A 21,314-nucleotide genomic window follows, 5' to 3' on the forward strand; every position below is an offset into this window, starting at 1 on the left:
CACTGTGGAACACCACCAGTGACAATCTTCCATTCAGAAAAACACCCTTCTACTGCTACTCTCTGTCTTCTGTGACCGAGCCAGTTCTGTATCCATCTTGCCACCTCACCTCTGATCCTGTGTGACTTCACCTTTTGTATCAGTCACAAGGAGGGCATGGGTGAACTGCAACAATTGTTTATTTCTGGCTGGCGCAAAAGTAAAATGGGAAAGGTGGCCAAACGATGGCTTACAAGGGAAATCAAACATAATATTAGCTAACCTAACCCCACTATTTAAAAAGAAAGGTAGAGAGAAAACAGGGAATTATAGATCAATAAGCCTGATGTTGGTAGTGGGGAAAATTCTAGAATTCGTTATCAAGGTTTTTATAACAGAGCACTTGGAAAACAGTGGCAGAATTGGACAGAGTCAGCATGGATTTATGAAAGAGAAATAATCCTTGACAAATCTACTGGAAGACTTTGAGGATGTAACTAATAGAGTTGATGAAGGGGAGCCAATGGATGTGGTTTGTTTGGACATTCATAAGGCTTTCGACAAAGTCCCACATAAGAGATTATTTTATAAAATTAGGGATGGATAGAAAACTGGTTGGCAGTCAGGAAACAAAGAATAGGAATTAACGGGTCTTTTTCCAAATGGCCAGCTAATGGGGTACCACAGGGATCAGTGTCGGGACCCAGCTATTCACATTATAATTGATTTAGATGAGGGAATGAGATATACTATCTCCAAATTTGCAGATGACACAAAGCTGGGTGGGAGGGTGAGCTGTGAGGAGGATGCAGAGATCCTTCAGTGCGATTTAGACAAGTTGAGTGAGTGGGCAAATGAATGGCAGATGCAATATAATTTGGATAAATGTGAGGTTACCACTTCGGTAGCAAAAATGGTAAGGAAGATTATTATCCGAATGGTCATAAATTAGGGGAAGGGAATGTGCAATGAGACGTGGGTGGCCTCGTACACCAGTCAATGAAGGTAAGCATGTAGGCAGTAAATAAGACAAGAAGACAAATGGTATGCTGGCCTTCATAGCGGGAGGATGAGTGCAGGAGCAGGGGGTCTTGCTGCAATTATACAGGGCCTTGGTGAGGCCACACCTGGAATATTGGGTGCAGTTTTGGTCTTATCTGGGGAAGGATGTTCTTGCATCCTTCTGAGGAAGTGCAGTGAAGGTTTACCAAGCTGATTCCTGGGATGGCAGGACTGACGTATGAGAAGAGATTGACTCGGCTAGGATTGTATTCACTGGAATTCAGAAGAATGAGGGGAGATCTCCTAGAAACCTATAAAATTCGAGCAGGACTAAACAGGGTAGAAATATGTTCCCGATGGTGGGGGCGAACAGAACCAGGGCTCACAGTCTGAGGATATAGGGTTGACCATTTAGGACGACGATGAGTAGGAATTCCATCACCCAGAGAGTGGTCAGCCTGTGGGATTCACTACCAAGTTGAAACCAAAACACTATGGGCAGGATTCTATGTTTCAGGGACTAAGGTCGCGATCTTCCCAAAAGGGAACAAAGTCCTCGGGCGAGCACATTTCGCCGTGCGTTTCCCAGCAGTGCCGAGAAACATATGGCTACTCAATGCTACTCGCACATAGCCCCATTTTTTGCAATGGGGAGCTTTGCTTGCCGGAACTCCCTGTTGTAGCGAGAGATCGGGACGCCATTTTTAAATGCGCCCTGATCTCCAAGACCCACAAACAATATTCCCGACGTCCCCCCAACCCAAACGCAACATGGGAGGGTTCCCCCCCCTCCCCCCCCCCCCCACCCCGCCGGAGGGCAACACGGGCCAATCACGCATGCACACAAAATACCGGTTTGGCACCTCGGTAGTGCCAGCCTGCCAGCGCCCATGCCAGCAGGCAGTGCCACCTGGGTACTGCCAGGCTGGCACCCAAGTGGCACTTCCAGGGTATCCAGGTGGCACCAGCAGTGTCAGGGCACCACCCTGCAGCTGGTGTCCTCCGATCCCCTTGGAGACCCCCACGAGTGCCATTCCGTCTGGTCCCCGTTTGTGGGGACCAGTAGCAAACAACACTCACCCAAGGTCCTCGAGGTGAAGGGATTGAATCCCAATTGTGGGTGGGATTCTTCTTGCACTGTCTTGCAGGATTGCGCTGAATCTCATGAGGCATTGAGAGCCAGGTGGATCCTGGGAGCGGGGTCTCCCGGCTTTCACCGGCCACGCTGCACCGCGGTGAGCTGTCTTTCCGGCACAGCATGGCAGAAAGATCGCGCCCTAAATGTTGATGCGAGGACTGAATCGGTGGACTTCTACAACAACAAAATTGGTGCTGGTCCGGGACCAATTAATCAACCGTTAATGGTCTAGCACGCTCCCCACCCTGCACAAAATGCCAACACCCATACTGGCCACCATGGCCGGGCCCTGGCCATGGATGCCACCGCCCTGGCCATGGAGGCCACCAGTTGCACACCCCCTGTGCTATATGCGTACGACTGCCTATCCCCCTCCCCAGAAGAAGGTGGCGCATAACTGCCGGGTGAGAGAGAGGACCGGAGAGGGTCCGCCGGATCTGTGGCACCTTAGTGGAGCGGCGGGCATTAGACCTGGTTTGTGGGCCTGGAGAGGGCGCATTGGCCAAGACGGAGAATGGCATTGGGCGAGCAAGTGAACCCCCACTGAGTTGCGGTTCCCCCAGCACGTGTGACACAAACCCCATACCACCCCCTCACCGCCCTCCATTCGCACACCACCACCAGCTCAACGCGCAATCCAATCATGCGTCATGTTTTGTGTCTTGCAGGCCCAACTGGTGTCCCCCAACCCTGACCTCAACCCCAAGCAGATATCAGCAATGAGGAGGACATGGATACTGAAGAGAGCCCCCAAACACCAGTCCGGGGACGACACTGACTTCCTGTCACAGCTGTCTCCAACACCCTCCACCATCCCAGAGACCCTCATCTGGGTTGGGCATGTTATTGAAGAGACTCCTGGGGCACTACCTAGTGCACACCACACATGTGCTGGTCAGAGGGCGGCCTGACCCCAGGGACTGGCTGCCGTCTGGATGGGTTTCGGGCTTCTGGAAAGGGCAATCTTGTCGATAGTGGAGATGCAGTCACAGGGCCAGGGACTACATGAGGAGGTGTCAGCAACCATCCAGCAACTGCTGGTGTAGTTGGAAGAGTTGGAGGAGTCCAACTGCCTGCAGTGGCTGGGGGTGGTGCTTACCATGTGTGCCAGCCAGGCCAGAACTGCACAGGTGGCGTCTGCGGTGGAGCCCTTGGGGGCGAGGGTATCGGCCATGAATCAGAACATCTAAGGCCTGGGGCACTGTGCAGGCGGTGGCCAAGGCACAGGACAGGGTTTCCTGTCACAGACAGCCATGTACCAGAGCCACCTGGACATTGCAGCGGTGCTCCAGAGCTTGGCCCAGTCACAGCAGGTCATGGCTGAGGGCGTTGGCGGCACTGCCCAGGCGCTGGCCAAACTGAGCCAGTCACAGTGGGAGATGGCACAATCACTATGATGTGGCAGAGTCCCAGGGCGTTGTGGCCCAGTCCCAGAGAGACATGGCACAGTCACTGGCTGATGTGGCACAGCCCCAGAGGGACGTGGTCCACTCCATGTGCTCCATGGCCGTGAGCATCAAGACCTTGGTCGAGATGGGAGCGGGCCTCCAGGACTGGCAGCGCCAGGTATTAGGGGAACCTCAGTGATTGGTTCTGGTCGCAAATCCGCCCAGAGGAGTAGTCCAGGAGCCATCGGGCATCCTGAGGGAAGAAGAGGTGATGGGGTCCGTGCCGGTGACTCCTGAAGGGGAGGCACCAGAACACCACAGCGCCTCGGACTTCCCCCACCCCCTGTCCCTGGCACATCTGATGGGCAGCGGGCAGTACTGGGTGGCACAACACCGGGACACCCGAGTGACTGCCAGGCCATCCAGGCTTGGTTGCTCCAGAGGATGACTGCCAAAGAGGACCCATGTCACAAGGAGAGAACCACAGCAGGCCGCCTCCACTCCTGATGTACCACCTAGGGATCCACCTAGACCTAGCATTAGGGCACGTAAGGCCAGTAAGGTAGACACGGTTAAGTTGGCACGGATGCAGCACACAGTATATCGTTAGGGGCTAGGACACAAACATGTACCAAAATGTTCACCATTTCAAAATAAACATCTGTTCACAACATTGAAACCTGCCTCAGTGCTCTGTCAGAAGGGTGTGAGGGATGGGCTCAGCTGGGTTGGCTGCTAGGGGGCTGAGGTGGAAAAGGGCAGACGTTGGGGCTGGGCACGGTCCAGCCACCCAGTTCAGCCACCGCTCACTTCCCGGTACCCGGCCCACCCCCATTTCTCTCCACCCACACGTCACCACATCGGTCTGTGGCCTCTGGATAAGCCTCATCACCCATGACCGCAGCGGATAACCCCTGACCCTCCAGAGTCAACCCCTCACCCAAGGGTGTACCTCGAAGGTGTCAGGAACCACGGACTGTTCCAGGATGAAGGCGTCGTGCACGCTGGCCGGGTATCGGCACAGATGTGCATGATGCGCAGCTCATAGTCACACACCAGCTGCACATTCATCAAGTGGAACCCTTCCGGTTTGTGAAGACTGGCCTGTCATGGACCGGTGCTTGTAGGGTGACATGCATCCCGTCGATCACCAATAAATCTGGGGCATCACGGCAATGATGGCGAAACCCACTGCCCGGGAATCCTTTTTTACGACCGAATCGGGGGCGGCGCCTATTTTCAGATGCTCCGCCCCCTCCAAATCGTCATCGGGGAGTACGCCGCACGCCGCTGGGATGGCCTCAGGATATTACCTTAAGAGCCTCTCCCGATGCTCCTCCCCCAATGGGCTGACTTCACGACGGCGTGGTTCACTTGTGCTCTCAGTTTTCATGAACCGCGTGTGGCGACTGCGGACTTTGTCCTGCGCTACAACTGTCGGGGGGCGTGGGGGGTGTGCCGTGCCACTGGCCGGTGGGGGGACTTCAGCGAGGGCTGGGGGGAATGGTGGGGGATGGTGAGGGAGGGATCCAGGGGTGCACTCTCTGGGTCCACGCGTGGCCAGCGCCATGTTGTACTGCGCACCGTTGCAGGTTGTCGGCGTGAGCATGTGCGGCCACAGACCAGGCCATTCCCTGGCCGTTTTTGCCGCGGGAGCTGGAAGTTCTACCCGGTGCCCCTACCAGCCCCTCACTGGTCCCAGAATCGGTGAGGTTTCGGCGCTGATTTTGGCATCGTAATATGCCACAGTTCCCATGCCGGCGTTGGCACATAGCCGCAGAATCAGAGAATCCAGCCCAAGGTCTCCGTCATGGTGCAGATGCACCTATGCACCAAGGTCTGTGAGATTCCTGACAGGTCCGCACTCGGCACCTGAAAAGACCCCTGGCATAAAGGTTCCGGTGGCAGCCATGAGGGAGTAGGTCGCACATTTGGTGGTTCCCGCTCGTGACGGACATTTTGGACCTTTTTCCCCTGGCTTTTTTCGGAATTTGTTTGAGGGGTCGGTGGTGGATGAGACTGTGAGGAGGAATCCCACCCAGTATATGGAGACATGGTACAGAAGTGGAGGTAAGGGAAGGAACAACTGAATCGAGCAGGCACGTGTAGATTCTGCAGCAAAGGAAAGCATGGCGGATCTGCAGAGTACTGGCTCGGCGGCCCAGTGGACACCGGACCAGCTGGTGGAGTTTATTCGGGAGGTGCTTTGCCAAGCAAAAAAAGGAATGCCTGGACCCGATCAAGGAGTTGATCACTCAGGTTGGGCAGACGCTGGAGGCTCAAGATCGGGCGGTCCAGAAGGTGGAGGAAACGGTAGCTGAGCATGAGGAACACCTAACTGCGCTGGAGATGCAGGTGGGGCTGATGACAGAGCACCAGAAAAGGCTGCAAGACAAGGTGGAGGAACTAGAGAATAGATCCCGCCAGCAGAACTTGAGGATCATTGGCCTCCCTGCGTGATGTGAGTAAACAGACGCCAGGGCTTATGTGGCGAATATGCTCGAGAAGTTAATGGGCGAGGGGTCATTTCCTAGACCCCTGGAGATGGACAGAGCGCACAGAACGCTTGTGAGGTTGCCACGGACGAATGAGCCACTGAGGGCGATGGTGGTACGAATGCACAGATTCCTGGATAAGGAACAGATTTGCGTTGGGCCAAGCAGACACTGAGCTGGAAGTGGGAGAATAACATTCTGCGCATCTGCCAAGATCTGGGTGCGGACCTGGCCAAGAGAACAGCTAAATTCAACCGAGTGAAATCGACCCTTTTCAAGAGGAAGATGAAGTTTGGTCTACTTTATCCAGCTCGTTTACTTATGAAGAGCATCAATTTTACTTTGAGTCGCCGGATGAAGCAATGGACTTTGTGAAAAGCAAAGGTCTAGATAGAGGTTGAGGTGACTGATATTTGCTGTAGGGACTTTTCTAAAATTGTTCTTATCATGCACTGTATGACAGAGGAAGGACTGTTGCTTGGAGATAAATGGGAGGTCTGGGATGGAGGCTACCTGAGGACGGGCCAGAGGAAGCATGGGGCACGAGCTGGAGACTGGCCTCAGAAGGGGGATGGTTGATTCGCACGGTGGGTGGGGGTGAGAAGCCTCCCGACCAGGCTGATCACGTGGAACGTCAGAGGGCTGAATGGGCTGGTTAAGATGGCTCGCATGTTCCCACATTTGAGAGGATTGAAGGTGGATGTGGTAATGCTACAGGAGACACACCTGAGGATAATTGATCAGACCAGATTGAGGAAGGGATGGGTCGGGCAGGTATTTCACTCGGGGCTGGATTCTAAGACTAGAGGGGTCGCGATCCTGATTAATAAGCGAGTATCATTTGAGGCGGGGAGAATAGTTGCGGATGTGGGGGTTAGATATATCATGGTTAGCGGGAAGCTGGAAGGGTTGCCTGTGGTACTTGTGAATGTCTACGCACCAAACTGGGATGATGTGGAGTTTGTAAGACGGACGTTAGGGAAGATCCCGGATCTGGAATCACACAAGCTGATTAAGGAGGGGGGGACTTCAGTACGGTCACTGACCCAAGGCTGGACCGGTCGAGTTCAAGGACAGGCAGGGCGCCGGCAATGGCGAAGGAACTAATGGGGTTCATGGAGCAGATGGGTGGGGCAGACCATGGAGGTTTGGATGGGCAAGTGTGGAGGAGTCCTTCTTCTCACATGTACATTAAGTATACTCCCGGATCAACTTTTGTATTTTGAACGGGGCTTTGCTGGCGGGGGTGGTTGACACCGAGTATTCGGCGATTGCGATGTCGGACCATGCCCCATATTGGGTGGACCTACAGGTGAGCAAGGAGGGTGGTCAGCACCTGCAATGGAGATTGGATGTAGGACTGTTTGCGGACGAGGGGGTGTGCGGGCGGGTGAGGTAATCCATCCAGAATTACCTGGAGATTAGCGATACGGAAGAGATACATCTCAGCAGCAATGGTTTCAGACGCACTGAAGGCAGTGGTCAGATGGGAGCTGATTTCGATTCAGGCCCATAGGGAGAAGGAAGAGAGGGCAGAGGCGGATAGGTTGGTCGGGGAAATACATCAGGTAGACAGGAAGTATGAGGAGGCCCCGGAGGTAGGATTACTGAAGGAACGACGGAGGCTACTGTCATGATATGCAAACATGCAACCAATGAACATTCAGAATAGGACACAACCAATGGGCAGTCAGGACACTCAGAGGTGGCATCACCACAAGGGGGCATGACATAAACACTTTAAAAGTGACAAGGCACTCACACCCGGCTTCTTTCCACAGACAGACATCTAGAGAGTTAGACAGGGTTGATCAGCAGCATCACACCCCAGCACGTGGCTTAGATCAAGCTGGTACAGTTAGACTGAGTTACTACAGTTAGATTAGCAGAGAGTTGAACTCATTTGAGAACTGTGTTAATAGTTCAATAAACACGTTGAACTCATTTCATAGTCTGGAGCATCCTTTAGTTAAGACTGCATCAAGTAGCAGCCTGTGTTATCCGAAGCAGCATAACACAACAGCTACAGGTGAAATTTGGCTTGTTATCTTAGGGGAAGGCGGTGGAGCAGTTGAGGAAGGCGAGGGGGGCGATAGATAAGTATCGAGAGGCTAGTAGAAAAGGGGGGCAGCTGGAGAGATAGGGAGAGTGAAGGACAGAGGAGGGTACACAATCTTGGACCCAGCAGGGGTCAACGGGATGTTTGCGATCCAGGCAAGGGGGCAGGAGAGGAGACTGGGAGAGCTGCCGTTCAGAATGGCGGGAGGTAGCTTCCGTTATTTAGGGATCCAGGTGGCACGTGACTGGGGGCTGTTACATAAACTAAACTTGACCCGATTAGTGGAATAATGAAAGAGGACTTCCGAAGGTGTCATATGCTCCCATTATCACTGGCGGGCAGGGTACAGTCAGTGAAAATGATGGTCCTCCAGAAATTCCTGTTTGTTTTTCAGTGCCTCCCCATCTTTATCCCAAAGGTCTTTTTCAAGCGGATAAATAAGGTGATCTCCGGTTTTGTTTGGGCGGGTAAAACCCCGCGAGTGAAGAAGGTGATTCTGGAGCGTGGCCGGGGGGGGAGGGTAAGCTGGCGCTGCCTAACTTTAGCAACTATTACTGGGCGGCAAATATAGCCATGATTAGGAAGTGGGTAGTGAGGGAAGGGTCGGTGTGGGAACGAGTAGAGGCAACACCTTGTAAGGACACAAGTTTAGGGGCATTGATCATGGCACCTCTGCCGTTCTCGCCAGCCCGGTACTCCACAAGCCCGGTGGTACTGGCATCCCTGAGAGTCTGGGGGCAGTGGAGGAAACATGTAAGAGCGGAGGCAGCATCAGTTTGGGCTCCAATCTGTAGCAACCATCGGTTTGCCCCAAGGAGGCTAGATGGAGGGTTAGGGGGATGGCAGAGTGCAGGTAGGGTGGGAGATTTGTTTATAGATGGGAGCTTCCCCGGTTTGAGGGAGTTAGAGAAGTTTGGGTTGACGGGAGGGAATGGGTTTAGGTATCTGCAGATTCGGGACTTCTTGCGAAGGCAGGTTCCAACCTTCCCTCCTACCGCCACGGGGGATACAAGTAGGGTCATTTCTAGAGCATGGGTGGGAGAGGGGAAGGTCTCAGATATCTATAAAGAACTCATGGAGTCAGAGGAAACACAGACAGAGGAGCTAAAGCACAAATGGGAGGGTGAGTTAGGGGGAGGGATAGAGGCAGCTCTCTGGGCGGATGCGTTAAGCAGGGTCAACACGTCCACGTCTTGCGCCAGGCTGAGCCTTATACAATTTAAGGTCGTTCACCGGGCACACAGGACGGCGGCCCAGATGAGCAAGGTTTTTGGGATAGAAGACAGGTCTGCAAGGTGTGCAGGAGGGCCAGCGAACCATGTCCACATGTTTTGGGCATGTTTGAAGCTTAGGGGATTCTGGCAGGGGTTTGCAGATGTCATGTCCACGGTGTTAAAAACAAGGGTGGCCCCGAGTCCAGAGGTGGTGATTTTCGGAGTGTCGGAGGACCCGGGGGTCCAAGGAGCGAGAGAGGCCGACGTCTTGGCCTTTGCCTCCTTGGTAGCCCGGAGACGGATACTGTTAGCTTGGAGGGACTCAAAGCCCCCAAAATCAGAGTCCTGGGTCTATGACATGTCTGGCTTCCTCAGTCTTGAGAAAAACAAGTTCGCCCTAAGAGGGTCAATCTAAGGTTCGCCCAGAGGTGGCAGCCGTTTGTCAACTTCTTTGGAGAAAATTAACTGCCAGCAGAGGGGGGCGTGTTAGTCTGGATTGCTGTTCTGGGAAGGTGGGATTTGGAGGGTCTTTGCACTATGTTTATAGTTGTTTGTATATGGTTTACTGTTGTTGTTATAAGATCACAAATGCCTTAATAAAATATTTTACAAAACAAAAATAAAGGTTCAGGGCGACCGGGAGCAGGTGGCCTCCGCCATATCCCAGCAGTTCCAGGTGTGCCATGATCCTGCAAGTATGCCGTATGGTCCCCTTGCTAAGCCAGAGTCTTTGGTGACATATCAAGTGGGCAGGTCCTCGAGTGACAGCTGTTGCCGGTACACACGAGGCCTCATGCGGCGCCTCCTTCCCACCTCTTCCTCGGCCTGTTGGGCGGCAGCTCTTCATCCTCTGGGGCAGGCTCCGCCGCTGCAGGGTCCCCCTCGAGCAGCTCCTGCTCGTGCAGCCTCAGTGTATCCCCCAGGGGTCAGCAGCCAGGATGAAGGCCACCATTCTTGATTGGATTCCACTAGCCATTGTCTGCAGAGGGTGAAAGGCAGACATGTTAGCATGGTGCGTACCCCCATGCCCTGCCAGGCCCAACGGGCTGCACGGTGGCCTCCACGTGCCTCCCACTTCTCCACCATCACTACGCCAACCATCGGCCATTCTCCCTGGCACCTTGCCCTCCAAACAGCACCCCTAGGCCTGTTGGTGCATCAGCCCAGGCACCGGTCTCTGATGGAAGGGTACCGGTGACTGGCGCTACCCGTGCCAGCGGTACGCTCCACAGCCCCATCCAGTGCTATAGCGGGCATTGGGTGCCCGCTTGGGTGGGCTGTGTGATGCCCTGCTGGCGTGTGGGGGTGGGGGCGAACTGGTGTGTAGGGATGGTGTAGTTCGGGGGTTGGTGGGGTGGGGGGGGGGGGGCGCTCATACGGCCAGTGTCATTCTGTGCAGCCACAGTGGGGGGTGGTCAGTGGGGTGTGCAGCAAGATGGCAGCCTTGCAGACTGCAGCATTGGTGGTCCATGCCTGGACACACTAGCTCCCACTGCTCCCTCCGGGCCCTGGCAGATCCCACCCCCCCCCCCCCCCGCCCCCCTCCCCCCAAAGCCAGCCCGGCCAGCGGCAGGACCGGCAGCTCATAGCTGTGCCTCTGCATGTCCTATCTCCTCTCCCTCATCAGTCATGGCGCCTGATACCCAATTTTTAAAACCACAAGTGAAACCTGCGGTCGGTTATTCCTCCTGGCGAGGCGAAGCATCACGTAGGCCCCGGAGAATACCGGGTCAGGCCGTTAATGATATGCCAACGGTGTTTACTGTACGTGCAGAGTAGAATGCATTGATGCCGCTGCCGAGGCACTGGAGCATGGCATTATTTTCGCCTCGCGCGCAATTATCCGTCAGATCGTGTTTTGCGATTCCGCCTCACAAGATGGAGAATCCCGCCCATGTTTTCAAAAAGCAGTTAGATATATCATTTGGAGTGAAGAGGACCCAAAGGATATGGGTGGCAAGGCAGGATTAGGCTGTTGAGTTGGATCAGTCGTGATCAGAATGAATGGCAAAGCAGGCTCAAAGGGCCAAATGGGCTCCTCCTGCTCCTATTTTCTATGTTTCTATGTAACAGCACATGTTCAATTCCCATTCAGCTGAAGTAGACTTGAGTCCTTCTGGAAGCCAATGGGGAACCACCAATGACAAAGAAATTGCTACTTAAAATGGTTCAGCATGAAGTATCTGCAGTCAATGTATCAAGGACCAGCCTTGAGCAAAGCACACATGATAAGAGTTTTAAACAAAATGATGGAATGGCCGAGACCCATTTTCTGCAATTCCCGTGCCCTGTGGGAATTCCACTTAATGTGTCATAGATTTCATAGAATTTACAGTGCAGAAGGAGGCCATTCGGCCCATCGAGTCTGTACCGGCTCTTGGAAAGAGCACCCTACCCAAGGTCCACACCTCCACCCTATCCCCATAACCCAGTAACCCCACCCAACACTAAGGGCAATTTTGGACACTAAGGGCAATTTATCATGGCCAATCCACCTAACCTGCACATCTTTGGACTGGGGGAGGAAACCGGAGCACCTGGAGGAAACCCACGCACACACAGGGAGGATGTGCAGACTCCACACAGACAGTGACCCAAGCCAGAATCGAACCTGGGACCCTGGAGCTGTGAAGCAATTGTGCTATCCACAATGCTACCGTGCTGCCCCATCCTTGATAAACACATGTGCAGTAAGTGCCTCCAGCTGTTAGAACTCAAGTTTTGAGTTTCTGAGCTAGACTAGGAGATGGAGTCACTGCAGGACATACAGAGGTGGTCACCCCACAACTACAATCTCGGGAAAAGCAAGTGGAGGCTGTCCAGTAATGTAGGAAAAAACAGGCAGTTCAGGAATTAACCAGTGCTCTCAAACCAGTTTTCAGTCCTGAATGCCTGAAAGTATTGACACCTTGGAGGAGTGTAGTCTAGAGCATGTCCACCACACCATGGAGCATTTGACTGAAGAGGGGAGGGGGATGGGCAGGAGCGGGGTCACAGAAATGCAATGGTCATGGGGATTTAATAATAATGAGCTTTATTAGTGTCACAAGTAGGCTTACATTAACATTGTAATGAAGTTACTGTGAAAATCCCCTAGTCGGCACACTCCGGTGCCTGTTTGGGTACACTGAGGGAGAATTGAGAATGTCCAATTCACTTAACAAGCACGTCTTTCAGGACTCGCGGGAGAAAACCGGAGCATCCGAAGGAAGCTCATGCAGATATGGGGAGAACGTGAAGACTCCACACAGACAGTGACCCAAGCTGGAATCAAACCACTTTGCCACCGTGTCGCCCTACCAGCACTGTAGATTTGATAGGGTGATTGACAGATGTTTCTGCAGCTGCTATTGAGAATTGCATGGGGTCATTAGTTTGGACAACCTTCAGCGAAGTTAAAAGTAAAAATATACGGCCTGGATCACGGAGTTTCATTGTTAGGCTCCTGGGTCTGTATGTACTTTTGCGCTAATGGGTACAAAGCACTGGAATTTAACTTCCATAAAATAAATATGAAACAAGACCACTTATGGAAATGAGTGACATCACTGAACCCAAGCAGATACATATGCTCGTCCTATACTTATAAAACAAATCATATGTTTTTAAAACTTTACTCTTTATACTCTGCATCCTCCAGGTGCACCTCCCCTATTAGGAATTCCAATTCATATAACAGATTATATGGAAGTTGACAGTACAACTTGTCTCTATAATACAGTATGTGAAACAACTCTCTACCTATCTTCTTCATACATGCACTGGAATCTATAGCACTTTAGCTAAAAAGTACTAGAAGTAAGCATATTGTGACTTTTGCTAATGCGTTTCAGGTCCCATATCACAATATTGAAACCTTTTTTAAAATCAGAAGTATAACTTTATGTATGTTTTTATGTATTCTAAACTTAGAGGTATGAATTATAGTCAGTTACAATTTATAGCATTTGTTGCTAAGGCAGCATGAGATATGATTTCCCATATATGTAAGAGTTTACCTCATTTTCTTTATCTTGGATGGCTGTTGCCAGTTCGGCCTCCAAAGTGGCAATAATGTCTGTATTTTTCTTATCTTGCTTGATGATTTTTTGCACATATTCAAACTTTTCTTTTTCCTCAGTGGGCATTATTAGAAGTCTCTCAAACTCAAAATCTCTCAGTTCCATTAGTGCCAGAATGAGATCTGCACAGATACCACTTCGGGCTCGACATTCTGTTTGGATTATTTCACATGCTGAGGGATTCCCCTGAAAGATTCGAAGGATATTTTTAACTGAGCTACCAAAGGCCTGCTGAAGGATTTTAATATCTTGCTGTTTCTCTTTTAGTTTTACTTTGCGTATTGTACTCTGACTTTCCACTTCAGGATCATCTTCTTCGAACAGTTTCCCAACAGCAAAATCGAGATGTCCCTCTAGTCTGTTATTCTCCTTTATAGCACATACCAACTCTAAACCAAGAGCAACATTGAACCTGTCGAGGTTGTCAAACAAATGGGGAATCAAAGTGACTATTTCTATTTTCTTAATAGTCTTTTCAACTACAGAAATAATCCGCTCTGCTTCAATAGATGCAAGCTTTTTTCTAACTGGTTCCAAGATTCGCAGTGCATCCACTTTTGGCGACATCTTTTGCACAGATACATCATAATCCATTGTGGGTCCACTGATGGTCTCTATGTTTTTGGCTTCTAATTGCTGATTCTGTACCATGGTTTCAGTTGCCATTGTTTCCTTCTTCAGTAGATTTTTCTTATATCTTTAAATCTGCAGTGAGCTGTATTGCTGAAACATATAATAATATATTTTCCAATGTCGAGCAGTGTTATTTTCAAAGATTCACAAATGTGTCCAGTACAGAGGGAGGCCATTTGATCATGCTGTCTATACCATTTGCTACAGGCAGTCATAAACAAATCAAGTTATTTTTGTCTTTATTTAAAATGACGGTTTGACAACTTAGACATTAAACACCATTTTCTCTTAGGCAGCATGTGCTGGTCATGGTTGTTGGCTATAGTGCAGCCACACTGAGTAGAGGAGGTACAGGCTGATGCTTCAGGTGGGGGGGGGGAGGGGGGGATTCCCTCAGAACACTACCAACGGGATGACCCACAGCTCTGAGATCTACCAGCCTTTCTTCAGCATCTCTCTTCAGAGATGTGGTCCTAGCAAGCTATTTTTTTTACTTCAGATTTCCAGCACCTGCAGTATTTTGTTTTGAGTGACCTTATTATCACCTAACAAATTTGACATGGCATTTCCCTTCACAATCTTATTTTTGTGCATATAAAGACTTCCATTTATATAGTGCCTGTAATGACCACAGAATTACTGAACTGTTTCATCACAGCAAGTGTTTTTGAAGTATAATCACATTGTAATATGGGAATCACAAACAGTAATGGGATAATTAGAGAATTACATAGAGTATAAAGCAAAGAAAAAGGCAATTTGACTGAACCAGTCCATGTCGTGTCTATACTTCACTTCAGCCTCCTCCCGGGTCTTCCTGAGCCCTGAACCTGCATCGACCAAATTGATCCACAGGCGGAACAGGGTCAGGAAACTAGCATGCCAACTGGCTTGTAATTATCGGGCCCCAAAGATTCAGTCCTCCGTATTTAAGAGTATATGAATTAGGAGCAGAAGAAGGTCATTCAGCCCCTCGATCCTACACTGCCATTCAATAAGATCATGGTGGAACAGCTTGTAATTTCAACCCCACATTTTTGCCTATATCCGATAACCTTTTACCCCCTTGTTAATCAAAAACCTAGCCAGCTCTGCCTTAAAAATATTCCACTGCCTTTTGAGGAAAGGAGTTTGAGACTCAACCCTCTGAGAGGAAAGAATGATCATTTCTGTCTGAAATGAGCCCCCCTTTATTTTTAGCAGTGATTCCTAGTTCTAGTCTACTCTATCAAAACATTTCAGAATTTTAACGACTTCTATTAGGTTACCCGTCACCTAGGAAAGGAGACTCAACCTGGCCACCCTTTCCCAATCTCTTTAATACCATCCTTATAAATCTTTTTAAGATCCTCTCCACAATTTCATGTTTATATCCTTTTTATAATGTGGTAATTGGAAGGGTACGCAGACCTCCAAGTATTTTCTAACCAAGATCTATACCAGTTTAATTAACTTTTCAGTTCCATCCATCTAGAAATAAACCCTATTTGCTTTCCTTCTGTTATGACCATATTGAGCTGTGCTGCAACTTTGTGATTTGTTCCTCAACCCCATTTAGATGCTTATTTTCTGAGTAACATGTAATCTTATTTTTCTTATTAAAATGAAATACCACATTCGCCTACGATTAAATTCATTTGCAAATTATGTGTTCATTTTGCAAGTTTATAAGTGTTTTGAGGGAATCTATATTTTTTGATTTTTGTCTGCGTTTTTGGAATGTAGCCATTGTGCTTTGGGAGTAAACTTTGGTTGACTAGAGATTGTAACATTTAAGGTACAGAATGTCCCAAGGCTTGATACATTACACCCTGCCTCAGAACAGGGGCTGCCCTGTTGGGAGATTTAACTGGACCAAATCAGTTCAAAGGCACTTGTAGCAGATCAGCTGGGATGCTGGGGAACAGAGAAGCCTGACAGTAGCATCAGTTCAGTGAAGCTGATGTAGTTGCTTGCTCCGTGAAGGGTAATTTATGGAAGAGCGTGACTGAGGAGTTGGAACTGTGCCTGTGTTTAGATGCTGGAGTGTAGCCTGGCAAACACAGTGGAATGCAGTCTCAGAAGCAGGTCAGCTCAGCTGGAAAAGACCAAGTATTGCAACGTCAAGGTAATGTCTCTCACTTGCCAACCAAAAAGCACTCTCTTCTGATACAGTATAAATTGGTTGTTTTCCCTTGCATTGATATTCTTGTGAATTGTCCTGATGAGTGCAAGATAAAAAACTTAGTCTGTACTACCAAACGACAATTTGAAGACCAAGGCGGGTGAATCTGGGTGCTAATCTGAGAGAGATCTTGAATAGTATGCCTTTTAGTGAGGATTGTACCCTGTGGAACTTGAGTGGTGTAAAGCTTCTGTCAGCTGGGAATTGGAGGAGAAAACCTGAAATTCCTCATGATAAGACAAAAGTTGTAAGGATTTTTGTGACTCACAGTGTTCACTGACATCTGGGCAGGTTGCTGAGAAATTTGTGGGACCTGTCTTGGTTGTGTCTGACATTTAATATGCAATTTGTGCTATGGTCAACCATAGTTTGCTTGTTAATCAATTTTACCTGAGTTAATTCTGGATGTTAGAATGTAAGATAAATAGTATTGCTTTGTTGACTCTTGGGGAGGCAGTGGCATTGTGGTATTATCACTGGTCGAGTAATGCATAGACCTAGGCTAATGCTCTGGGACCCAAGAATTCAATAACCAAAAGAAGTCTTATGTCAATTACTGTAAAAACTCATCTGGTTCCCTAATGCCCTTTAGGGAAGAAAATCTGCCAACCTTATTGGTCTGGCCTACATGTGATTCCAGGCCCACAACAATGTGGTTGACTGTTAAATGCCCTCTCAAGGGAAATTAGGGATGGGCAGTAAATGTTGGCCTAGGCCAATGATGCCCATACTCCGTAAATAAATAAAAGAAATGCATTAGGATGCTCATTAAAAGTCAATCTTGCTAGAATTAAGTTCCCCTGCCAAATGAAGCTCCCTGCCAGCGAGAAATTTGAACATTCAAATTCACGACTGCATATACCAGCCAGGTTGACTTCTTCCATCATAATGATGAGTTGCTTCTGCATTGTCACCTTTGAGGCGTGCCTGTGAATACCAGCCTATGCTTGCGACTTGGGTGGCGGCAATTTGCGTGCAGGATGACGAAGGGAGGGAGGAAGGATTAGCAGCGAAGGATGGACCAGTGGCCAAGTAAAGGTGTAAGAGATAGAGCAGGCTGTCTAGGGAGGGACACTGCAGGCAGTCCAGCTGTCCTTTAAATATGAAACCCCGCTCTTTGACCCCAGAAAGTAACTTACTGGCTGCTCCTGTTGTAAGAATCGCAGGTTCCTTGCGGATGCATAGGTAATGAATTAAACGGGGCTTCCGGTTGTGGCTATGCCTAGGTAGGTCGCACGTTTGGCAGCTCCCGCCGGGAACAGACTTTTGGGCTCTTTAGAGGGGCCCCAACGGCAATTGTTCGACGGCTTTCAGTGTGGGAAGGTGACAGCAAGGTCCCCCCGACAGTATATGGATTGGACCAGGAGTGGAGCGATTAAAAGAGTGATCCTGGTGCAGCGGAAAGTGCGAGGGAGGAAAAGCAAGATGGTGGCGGGTGGAGACCAAGCAGCGTGGGCGCAGTGGTCGCAGGAGTTTCTTAAACGCTGCTTCGAGGAGCTGAGGACAGAAATGCTGGCGCCAATGAAGGCGGCGATTGAGAAGCTAGTGGAGACCCAGAAGGCCCAAGGGGCGGCAATCCGGGAGGTGCGGCAAAAAGCCTCGGAGAACGAGGACGAGATCTTGGGCCTGGCGGTGAAGGTGGAGGCGCATGAGGCGCTGTACGAGAGGTGGGCGGAAAAATTTGAGGACCTGGCGAATAGGTCGAGGGAGAAGAATCTTCGGATTCTGTGTCTCCCTGAAGGAGTGGAGGGGCCCGATGCCGGGGCATATGCGAGCACGACGCTCAATTCGCTGATGGGCGCGGGAGCTTTCCCGAGGCCCCTGGAGCTGGATGGGGCTCATCGGGTCCTGGCAAGGAGACCCAAAGCCAATGAGCCGCCAGGGGCTGTAGTGGTGAGGTTCCACCGCTTTATGGACAGAGAGTGTGTTCTGAGATGGGCCAAAAAAGAGCGGAGCAGCAAGTGGGAGAACACGGAGATCCGAATTTACCAGGACTGGAGTGCGGAGGTGGCTAAGGCGGTGCTCCATCGGAAGGGGGTGAAGTTTGGGATGCTGCAGCCAGCGTGATTGTGGGTCACGTTCCAAGATCGGCACCACTATTTTGAAATGCCTGATGAGGCATGGAACTTTATCCAGACTGAAAAGTTGGACTCAAACTGAGGGTTTGTCGTGGGGGGATGTTTACTGCGTTTGGGGAATGTTCTTTTTGTTTTGGTGCTGGGTGGGGATGGGTGAATGGATTTGATGTGGGGGCTGTGGGAGTATGTTGGCGTCGGTGTTGGAGGGGCAGGGCCCCGCGGAGGAAAGGGGGGGTGGAGGCCCGAGGATGGGGAGTTGGGGTAAGGCTGCAAAAAGGAGCTGCGCCAGAGGGGGCGGGGCCGGCTCAGGAGAGCACAGGCTTTTTTCCCGCGTTAGGGAAGGATGGGGGCGGGGCCCCGGGGGGGGGCGGGGCTGGAGAGGAGCGCACACTGACTGCCAAGGGTGCGGGGATTCTCACACTGGGGGGTCGATGGAATGGCGGGAGAGGCCGGGGTCAGCAGGAGTCAGCTGACTTACGGGAGTGTCATGGAGGGAGCAAAATGGCTAGATGAGGATCTAGCGGGGGGGAGGGGGGAAACTGGGTGGCTGCTGCATTGGCCAAAGGGGAGCTGGAAGCACGAGAAGTAGTCGGGGTGGGAGTCCGCCGCCTGGGGGACTGGAGGATGCGGGAGGCGCGGGCAAGTTGCTGGCCTAGAAAAGGAGATGGATAGTCGGCAGGGGGGCAGGGGGGGGGGGAGGAGCCCCCCGATCCGGTTGATAACTTGGAATGTGAGGGGCCTGAACGGGCCGGTCAAGAGGGCCCAGGTGTTCGCACACTTAAAGGGACTGAAGGCAGACGTGGTTTTGCTCCAGGAGACACATCTGAAGGTGGTAGATCAGGTTAGGCTGAGAAAGGGATGGGTAGGGCAGGTCTTTCATTCAGGGCTGGATGCGAAGAACAGAGGGGTTGCAATACTGGTGGGGAAGCGGGTGTCGTTCGAGGCACTGAATATTGTCGTGAATAATGGAGGTAGATATGTGATGGTGAGTGGCAGGTTGCAGGGGGTGCGGGTGATACTGGTTAACGTATATGCCCCGAATTGGGATGATGCCGGATTTTAAAAACGCATACTGGGTAGGATTCCGGATCTGGAGGTAGGAAGCTTGATAATGGGGGGTGGGGGCTTCAACACGGTGCTGGACCCAGCACTGGACCGTTCTCGGTCCAGGACGGGTAAGAGGCTGGCTGCGGCCAAGGTGCTCAGGGGGTTTATGGACCAGATGGGAGGGGAGTGGATCCATGGAGGATTGCCAGGCCGCAGGCCGGGGAATTTTCCTTCTTTTCCCACGTCCATAGAGCCTACTCCCGGATAGACTTTTTCATTTTGAGTAGGGCGCTAAGCCCGAAAGTGGAGGCAACGGCATATTCGGCCATAGCCATCTCGGACCACGTCCCGCATTGGGTGGAGCTGGAGTTGGGGGAGGATAGGGACCAGCGCCCGCTGTGGCGCCTTGATGTGGGAATGTTGGCGGATGAGGGGGTGTGCGGGTGTGTATTGAAAGATACTTGGAGGCCAACGACAACGGGGAGGTGCAGGTGGGGATAGTTTGGGAGGCATTGAAGGCGATGGTCAGGGGAGCGCTAATCTCCATTAGGGCCCACAGGGAGAAGAGAGAGGGGAGGGAGAGGTTGGTGGGGGAGATTTTAAGGGCGGACAGGAGGTATGCAGAGGCCCCCGAAGAGGGGCTACTTAGGGAGCGACGGAACCTCCAGACGGAATTCGAGCTGTTGACCATGGGGAAAGCAAAGGCACAGTGGAGGAAAGCGCAGGGGGCGGAGTATGAGTATGGAGAAGGCGAGTCAGATGCTGGCACATCAGCTTCGTAAGAGGGAGGCAGCAAGGGAGATTGGTGGAGTCAAGGATAGAGGGGGGAATACGGTGCGGAGTGCGGTGAGAATAAACGAGGTATTTAGGGACTTCTATGGGGATCTGTACAGGTCTGAGCCCTCAGCAGGGGAGGAGGGGATGCGACGACTCTTGGATCAGCTGAGGCTCCCGAGGGTGGAGGAGGAGGAGGTGGCTGGTTTGGGGGCGCCGATTGGGCTGGAGGAGCTGGTTAAAGGATTGGGGAGCATGCAGGCGGGGAAGGCCCCGGGGCCAGATGGGTTCCCGGTTTAATTTTACAGGAAATACGTGGACCTGCTGGGCCCATTGCTAGTGAGGACTTTCAATAAGGCGAGGGAGGGGGGACCTTGCCCCCGACAATGTCCAGGGCGCTGATTTCTTTAATCTTGAAGCGGGACAAGGATTCATTGCAATGTGGGTCGTATAGACCGATCTCGCTCCTCAATGTTGACGCTAAGTTGCTGGCTACGAGAATTGAGGACTGTGTCCCGGGGGTGATTCATGAGGACCAGACGGAATTTGTGAAGGGTGGGCAGCTAAATACAAATGTGTGGAGGCTCCTCAATGTGATTATGATGCCCTCGGTGGAGGGGGAAGCGGAGGTAGTGGCAGTTAAGGACGCGGAGAAGGCCTTCGATTGGGTGGAGTGGGAGTATCTTTGGGAAGTGTTGCGGAGGTTTGGGTTCGGGGAGGGGTTCATCAGTTGGGTCAGGCTGCTATATAGAGCCCCGGTGGTGAGTGTGGCTACGAACCGGCGGAGGTCGGAGTACTTTCGGCTGTACGGGGGGACGAGGCAGGGGTGCCCCTTATCCCCCTTGTGGTTTGCACTGGCAATTGAGCCGCTGGCCATGGCACTGAGGGAGTCCAGGAAATGGAGGGGATTGGTCCGGGGAGGGGAGAGGAACACCGGGTGTCGTTGTATGCCAATGACCTGTTGTTGTATGTTGCGGATCCAGTGGAGGGGATGACGGAGGTCATGCGGATCCTTAGGGAGTTTGGGGACTTTTCAGGGTATAAACTCAATGTAAAAAAGATTGAGCTCTTTGTGGTGCATTCAGGGGACCAGGGAAGGGGGATAGACGAACTAACGCTGAAGAGGGTGGAAAGGAGATTACGGTACCTCGGGATCCAAGTAGCTAGGAGCTGGGGGCCCCCCACAAGCTCAATTTGACGCGGTTGGTGGAGCAGATGGAGGAGGATTTTAAAAGATGGGATATGCTGGCACTCTTACTAGCAGGTAGGGTGCAGTCGGTCA

General features: G+C 51.4%; 1 protein-coding gene across 1 annotated transcript in view; it reads right to left on the bottom strand.

The window, feature by feature from the left end:
* iqcd (IQ motif containing D) overlaps positions 1-21,314 on the bottom strand; it is a 37,568-nt gene that overhangs the window by 7,231 nt on the left and 9,023 nt on the right. The window contains exon 4 of the mRNA XM_072496224.1: positions 13,274-14,059. Within this exon, the coding sequence (XP_072352325.1) occupies positions 13,274-14,002 (729 nt within the window). The 5' untranslated portion in view covers positions 14,003-14,059. The remainder of the gene's footprint in view (positions 1-13,273; positions 14,060-21,314) is intronic.

This window comes from Scyliorhinus torazame, chromosome 1 (genome assembly GCF_047496885.1).
Source record: "Scyliorhinus torazame isolate Kashiwa2021f chromosome 1, sScyTor2.1, whole genome shotgun sequence".
Classification (NCBI taxonomy): domain Eukaryota; kingdom Metazoa; phylum Chordata; class Chondrichthyes; order Carcharhiniformes; family Scyliorhinidae; genus Scyliorhinus; species Scyliorhinus torazame.